Below are 7,948 nucleotides of genomic sequence, written 5' to 3'. Positions count from 1 at the left end.
AGGATGTGCTTTGTCCATGTTATATCGCCTGACTTTTGGACATATGCAGACTAGTGGATTAATATTCCACAAACTCGGTGTTCTAGTTCAAGGGTTCCAAATAGCAGATAATTGTTGGGGATTCGTATCTAACATAGATACTTAATCGTCTCTGAGGACCCATTTTGGTGATTTGTGGCGGCGCAATAGGCACATATACTACTCAACCAAATATGCGTAAGTGTGAAGTGTCAGGCTCATATCCAGTTACCAACTGGTACGCAGAAAATGGTTGGCTAGCTGTGGGTCTTAAACGAATAAGTAAAGCTGCGTGCAATATTGCATAACCCCATGCAGATATAGGCAGGTTGGTGCGCATAACCAATGCCCTAGCCACCATCTGTAGCCTTTTGATGGTGGCTTCTGCGAGACCATTTTGTGTATGCACATGGGGTACATGATGCTCTACATCAATCCAAATAGATATGCAATAATCATCAAATGCTTTTGATGTAAACTCTCCAGTATTATCAAGCCTTATAGACTTGATAGGGTGATCAGGGTAGTGAGCCCTTAAACGTATAATCTGTGCTAGGAGTATTGCAGCATTTCTTGTGGACAATAAAATGACATGTGACCAGGTTGTCGAAGCATCCACCAGAACCATAAAGTACTTGAATAGTCCGCATTCTGGATGGATAGGTCCACAGACATCTCTTTGTATCCTTTGTAAGAATGGAATGTTTTGTTTTTGCTAAAGAGCAGGCTTTGCAAAACGAGTGATGTGCCTTTGAAATAGTCAATGAGGCATAATGGGAGGAAGGTAGTGCTTCTGGTACTTCATAAGGCAATGACTGCATTTGAGCAATACTAGAACCGACACCTTGCAGTGTGGCGGATTTTTCTCCCATTTTTCACTCGAAAGAAGGGATGTCCGTGTGAGTTCTTGAAAAGTACGGATCATCATGTCACGACCTCGGTGCCATAGGCGGTCATGCAAAAGCCTGTATGAGTCAGTGTCCCACATTTCATTGTTGGTGACAGTAAAGGATTCAATGATCCGAATAGTAGTGAGGTACAGTCCACTAGATTGACTCATAAGTTTCTCTTCAAGGTATTCAGTTCCATTCTCACGGTGTGTTTTTACATGATAACCATTGGCACAAATTGCTTTGAAACATTAACAAGGTTCGATTAGCTCTTGGTGCATACAGAACGTCTTTGACTTTAAATATATCTCAGATTCTTTAGAGTAATTTTAGTTTAGTAGAATGATAATCTTTTCATTCTAATAATAATTTTTTCTCTAGATGTATTGTTTTACATCTTTATATTGCAATTTCGAACCATGTAAATATGTGTATAGAAAATAAATTTGAATAAATTCAGTGCTTCAGAATAAAATTTCAAATTTATTAATAAGCCAACGATAAGCAAATCAAGGTCTTGTTCAGAAATCTTATTCATCAATCCATGATTGAAAATAAACTTTAAGACCAATCAATAGTCTAATTAAAAGTGAGGCATTATGCCTTCACAACTATATTTGGAAAATAAAATGAATAAAGCAGATCAGTCAAGATTGATAGCATCCATTGACTTAGCAAGTTCCCCTTTGCCATTGAAGTCAACAATTGTAAGGTTGACGTTTAGGTCATGACCTTCTTCTTCCATATAGTGAGCCTCTTTTTCTTTAGACTCTCTATACCTCTTGTAATTGGCTGCTACTCTGTTGCTTGCTTGGCAGTTCTTGTACCAATGCCCAATGAATCCACACTTATAGCATGGTTCATTGTCAACTCTTTCCTTTTGCATCTTGTTTTCATGATCCCCATGTCCCTTTCCACGTGGTGCATGGTTGCCACGTGGGTAAGGAGCAGCACGTCTAAACCCCTTTGCATTGGAGTTCTTTTCACCTTTCATTTTTCCATAATGAGCCTCGGGAATTTTCTTTTGTCCTAGTGGGCCTGGCATTGTTGTTCAAGACAATCTCATTATGTCTCTCAGCCACTTGCAGTAGGCTTATCAACTTATTGAAGGTGGTGATTCTTTTGTTGTCATAACCCAACTGATACTGGTTCGCTAGTATAAAAGCTAAATTAGGAAAGGTGGTAACAGTCTTGTAGATCATATCATCTTCTGTGATTTCCCTTTCACAAAAATTGAGATGTGCTTTTAAGCGCAACATGTCATTGTTGAAGTCATTGACCTTTTTATAGTCAAGCAAGCGGATTCCATTCCACTGAATAGCTAGTTCTGGGAGTAAAGTGTCATGAATGTTCCCAAAACGTCCTTTAAGGGCATCCCACAATTCTTTGGGTGTCTTCAACTGAAGGTACTCCCAGCGTAGGCTAGGATCAATATGTCGCATCAGAAACATTAAGGCATCTGCTTTCACCTTATTAGATAGTTCATCATCTTTGGAGTCAGTAATGGTGGCAGTGTAGTCTCTTGCCACAAAGGCAGTTTCTACATCGGAAACCCAACGATGGTACTCAAGTCCTTCTGAGTCCAAAATGTCAAACTCAGGTCGAGTTGGATCAGCCATCTACATAAACAAGAGATAATAAATTACGCAGTCATAAAGACATCCACGTGAATTATTTTCCAAACGTATAATTAGATTTCAAGACCAAGATTCATAATGGTCACATTTTTTTTCTGATGCTATGTGACAATACTTTATCACAGTAAGTGTGTATTTATAATGCGCATGAACTTTCATTATCATGGCAAAACGCAATTTTTTTTTTTTTGTATAGCATTCTAAACAAGTAATAATCATAGCACATAATAAATAATAAAAACATAACATATATTAAAATAAATTACATGGCATGCTCAAATTTCACAAATGTATACCAAAATATATGTTACATATAATAATAACAATAAAATATCATGGATAAAATAAAATACAATCTATAGCATAATATAAAGGCATGCTTAGGAATAATTTATATAAGGATAAATAAAATAAAAACATGCTTAATAACAAAATATAATAAAGGTATAAACAATAAGGTATAAAGCATGCTTAAAAATAAAAAAAAATTCTAATTATAAATAATTAAATATACCATAGTATGAAAATAAAAGAGAACATACTTGGTTTCGAGAAAAACAATCCTAACGCACGCGCGTGTTGATGCAGGCGTGCGTAGCGATGTTTTTTTTTTTTTTTTGGGTTCTGCTGGGCCTGCTGATTTGTGGGCTGCAGGGCCTGTTTTTTTTTTTCGTTTCGGGGCCGCACAATTTTTCTTTTCTGAGCCTGCAGATTTTTTTTTTTTTTTTTTTTCAATTACCACTTTTTTTTTCTTGGGCCGGGTCCTGTTTCTTTTCTTTCGGGCTGGCTCTTTACTTTGGGCCGGGTCCCAGTTTTTTTTTTTTTTCTTTTCTCCTTTTTTTTTGCTCTCTCTTTTTTTTCGCCAAGTCACCTTCTTTGTCTCTTTTCCTCCTGGTGTTCTATTTTTTTCTTGCAGAGCTGTTCTTTACAGACGGGGGCTGTGCGGGCAGGAGCGCATGGGCTAGACGCGGCTGTGCGGGCAGTAGCGCGGAGATCGGGGTGGGGGCTCCGGGACGCAGGTCGACGGGGATGCAAGGCCGGGAGCGCTGTTGCTGGGATCTGCTGGGATCAGTGGTGCAGGCGCGGAGGTTGCAGGTGTCGTAGGCTACGCAGGCGGGTTGTAAAGCCGGCTTGCAGGGGTCGTGCGTGCTCCGACGTGCTTGGAGAAGGCTGGGTGCTGCTGTGTGGGGGCAGGGAGGCGGGATATGCGCGCACAGAGTAGGCGCGGGTGGGCACGGCGCTGGGTTGTGGTGGATGTGCGCTGCTGCTGCAGGCGGGTGGGGTTCGCTGGCTATGAGGCAGGGCGGTTGTGGGAGGCTGCAAGGCGCACTGCATGGGCGTTGCCGGCGCTGGGGAATTGAATATATATATATATATATATATATATATATATATATATATATTTTTTTTTTTTTTTTTTGTTGGTGGCGGCAGACAAAAAAAATTTCTAGGTTTTGGTTTTTTTTTTTTCACGGAAGAAGAAAGAAACTAGAAAACTAGATTTTTTTTTCTTGGCTCTTGACTCAGAGCGTGCTGATAACGTGTTGAAGTAAAATGATAATGGAAATTGGTCTACTCATTTCATTCATAACCCCTTTATATAGGGATAGGATTACAACGGAAATATCAATTACATTTATGATACTAAATGCTGATTGAGCTGTGATTTGTAACTGCTTGATTCCCTCTTCGTCTGTTTCTTTGACGAAGGCACATAATTTGCTTTTCCTTTAACAAGAAGAATATATTTGTTGTTAATTTTTCGATTTAGTCTGTTTTGGTGCAAATGCGAATTTAAATTTTAATAGTTCCGTCAAGTTTCTGGTAAACCCAAAAATGGCTTCTACCTAAAACAGACTTGCTGATGACAATGACAACCACAGGCAGTAGAAGCGTGCCTGCGTACATGACTCCTAGATGGTGCTTAAAAATTTCTTAACAAACGTATTGGCAAATTAAACCTCTCAATCTTGTCCATAGCTTGTCAAGATTATACTTTTAAACCCAATCCAACATTATCCTTGCTACCTATCATACTCGATCACAAATTGAACACACGTGATTAGACCCCAAATCTCTTATGTCATTTAGGTTTTGAATGGTCTTTTGGTTGTTTCCCTATTTTATCGTATGTCATGTCTCATGTCTCATTACCAAAAGAAAAAGTAAAGAACCGTGACCCTACGCACTAAAGGCAGCCTTGAATTTTGTAAGCAAGCAAGTCCAGAAATATGTACCGTGGTGCTGCTACTTGGCCAATTCAAAATTGGATGTCCATAAATTCATGCAGCTACCAGATTTTTCACTCTTGATTTGTTTCCTCAAGAACACACATGATCTAATTTTCTTGATCAATTAGAAATCACAAACTTAGGAGTCATACAAGTAGGGATGAGCCTCCCAGCTTTACTGGATTCCAAACCCCCTTTCAAAAAAAAAAAATCACAAACTTACAAGCCTAGCTTATTTCTAGACCAAGAAAACAAGCTTTATCTGGATTTGCAACATTTTGCGAGCTTACCACAACAATTTGCCAGCAAAATTACATTAGTTACATACATACAAAATGACCATTCAAATCCACTACTGCTGAACTGGGAGAGCTTTAGGGAAGGCCTCATGACCAGAAACAGAGATGGTCTGTAACTTGCAGTCAGTCGTAATGAACTGAGCAGCAGCACTCTCTTCCACGACGATTGTGTTGATCAGGTTGAGCAAAATGTGCTCAAGCTCTTCTCCATCAGTCCACTCATGAATCTCGGCCTTCAGAGCCAGAGGATTCTGGCAAATCTTATCAAAAAGTGGGAAATTCTTCCTTGGCATTACGAAATCTCCTTCCTTGAGCTTCAAGCTTGGGCAGTAATCACCAACTCCATCACCCAAGTAGATCATCCTTTTCCTCCCTTCAGTCGAAGCTTGGATTCTCTCAATTATCACACTCTGTAATAACCAACGTTAAAAAAAGGTTAACTTCATGATGATCAATTTTTACACTCATGTGATTAAATTCATGATGTGGATAAGAAACAGTTGTGAATATGATTCTTGATTAGGACATTCAAGATTGGGGTCACAGGTAGACAACAACTCAATGGTGTCCAGAAAATAAAGCAAAAATTTAAGAAAAAGAAAAAAGGTTCCAACTTCCAAGCCTTTGGGAACAAATGCACCAATTGGGGGCCAAACAAAAGTCTTTTTTTCTTTCTGAAATTTATAAATGAATTTAAGTTCTACCTTGCACATGTTAGGAGGGCAGAGGCTGCAGCCATGAGGTGAATTGGTGAAATCACAGAAAGGTGAAATCCTAACCCTTCCTTCTTCATCAACATAACCTGGGTTAGTGTTGATTTCTGAGAAATATTCCTGCAGACCAAGATGCTTCAAAATCGTTTCAATGAAAAACAGATTCGCATCACTCACAATCCTCAAGTCACATCTGCAAGACCACCAAACTGAATTAGACTGCTTCTGAGAAGAAATAGTTTATGATGGAATAAAAGCATTTGCAGGGGATGATCACATACCCTAAAGCATGGGCTGCTTTAATGGCTGGCACAATTCTGGGATGAATTGGAGTCCTTTTGAGCACCTCCACAATGTCCTCAATCGTTTTTCCTTGTGAATGAAGCTCCTTCATCATCCTATCCTGAAAAATTTTGTCCAAAAAACAAAAATTCAGTCTCACATGCATATTTGGAAACTATATATGAAACATAAAACTTTGAAGCTTAGCTAGAAGAATTACCATGAGAGAGTTCCAAGGCATGGTGGGGAGGAGCTGATTGAACAAGTCAGTGGCACCCAACCCATCGACGACCCAGTTGTCGCTGTCGCAGTCAATGATGGTCTTGTCAAAGTCAAAAACCACCACAATTCCGGCCATTTTTTTTCAAGAACAAGAAGCACAAAGAAACTCTGGTTCTATGAACCGCTAGAGAACAATGCAAGTAATTCTACGAGGTTGGTTTGTTGTTGGTAATGCAAATAGAGGAAGAAAAGGGAGGTATTTATAGGGTGGCAAAGCAAGTCGAAGAGTGTGACATAATTTTTGTGAAGGTGAAGGTTTGCAGTTATAGGGATTAGGATTCTAATGGAATATTACGTGAATAAACTAGGACGCGTTATGTAGAATATTTCCAATATTCCGGTACACTCTGTTTGGTTATGTGTGGGCGATGGGTTGTGGCCGTTGGATTGGGGGACTGATGATGAAAGGAACGGCGGGAATAAGGGAATATTCGAGGGGAATTGAGTTCACCGTGAGTGGAGGGGGGATGCCAACTTTGAAACGCCTTTAACTCTTTAACGATTGAAGGGAAAGGGAATATTCTGGGGATGGTTCAAGACGGTTCGGTTTGGGAGGGCCTTTGTATTTGCCTTTTTCTTATTGTGGCTGCTATAATTTTTTGGTGCTAAAGGTTTTGGCAGCGTCACGCTCCACGTTTTGTTTTGTTAAAGCATTGTCTTTTGACAGAGATTTCTATTTTCTAAAGCCAAGAGAAAAAGGTTTTCGGTTTGGTTTGGAAGGATCTGTATATTTTGATTGATGCCATTAATAGTTTCTGCAAAGGTTTTCTTCCACAAATATAACGGAATAAATGGTCATGGCTAATCTATGGTACTTAGAGAAAGAAATTCATGGAATTGTTGAGGAAAAAAAATGGTCATGGAGATCTGGAGCTAGTTATGAGTTCATATTTTTGATGAGAGCATTGAAGCAATTTGAGTATCCAATCTAATTAGCAATAAGTAAAGAGGTTCAAATTCTTATACAAGTGTTTTTGCAATATAGTACAATACTCCACACTCTTTTATATTTTCTTCATTGTACCGCACTTTGGGTCACACGAACAAGGAATTTTTTCAACGTGCTTTCTCATACACGGTGCAACTCAAGCCGGAGTAAAGTTATATTAACATTTCTCATACATATCTTATTTCATGTAATATTTACAACTTTGAAGACTCATGTTACCATTTTGAGGACTTATGTAGTAACTAGAAGAAAAAGAAATCTTCATTAAGGTAAATAAGGCCTTCATTAGAGTAAAGAATGTAACTAAAAAAATGGGAAATGATCATTTACCCAATTTCAACAACAAAATTGCCAACTTGCTCCACTAACAGTTTTTTAACATCATTTACCCAAAACACTCTAAGAGATTATTTCCCTACTACCTAATTAATTCTTTTTTTATTCTTTTTATTTATTTTTGAGACTTTTTTGCCCTCTCCTTCTTTCTCACTTAGAGAGAAAAGTCATCATCCACCTTGCTGTGCTCTGGTGACTAGTGGCCGGCAGCGGACTCCGGCGACCGGTGACAGGAATCCGGCGATCGATTACAAGAATCCGGCTACCCGACCAGTGACCGGATTCCGGCGTCTGATTTTATTACCCCCCAA

The 7,948-nt window shown here is 39.1% G+C and overlaps 1 protein-coding gene across 1 annotated transcript; it reads right to left on the bottom strand.

The window, feature by feature from the left end:
- Positions 1-4,886: 4,886 nt before the first annotated feature.
- Positions 4,887-6,590, bottom strand: LOC112190654 (inorganic pyrophosphatase 1). The gene is made up of 4 exons (XM_024330107.2): positions 6,291-6,590; positions 6,070-6,191; positions 5,780-5,981; positions 4,887-5,485 (listed from the first exon to the last, which is right to left on the bottom strand). Exons 1-4 carry the CDS (start codon positions 6,426-6,428, stop codon positions 5,129-5,131), a joined length of 819 nt encoding a protein of 272 aa, XP_024185875.1. The 5' UTR covers positions 6,429-6,590; the 3' UTR covers positions 4,887-5,128.
- Between the last annotated feature and the right edge of the window lie 1,358 nt (positions 6,591-7,948).

Source organism: Rosa chinensis, chromosome 2 (assembly GCF_002994745.2).
Source record: "Rosa chinensis cultivar Old Blush chromosome 2, RchiOBHm-V2, whole genome shotgun sequence".
Classification (NCBI taxonomy): domain Eukaryota; kingdom Viridiplantae; phylum Streptophyta; class Magnoliopsida; order Rosales; family Rosaceae; genus Rosa; species Rosa chinensis.
This window is presented reverse-complemented; position numbering and strand designations above follow the sequence as displayed.

Excerpts from the sequence above, each read along its gene's own strand:
- LOC112190654 (XM_024330107.2), bottom strand. The coding sequence starts at position 6,428 with ATGGCCGGAATTGTGGTGGTTTTTGACTTTGACAAGACCATCATTGAC. Across the intron at positions 6,192-6,290 it reads TGCCTTGGAACTCTCTCATG|GATAGGATGATGAAGGAGCT; the intron begins GTAATTCTTCTA and ends AAAATTTTTCAG. Across the intron at positions 5,982-6,069 it reads AAAGCAGCCCATGCTTTAGG|ATGTGACTTGAGGATTGTGA; the intron begins GTATGTGATCAT and ends GTGGTCTTGCAG.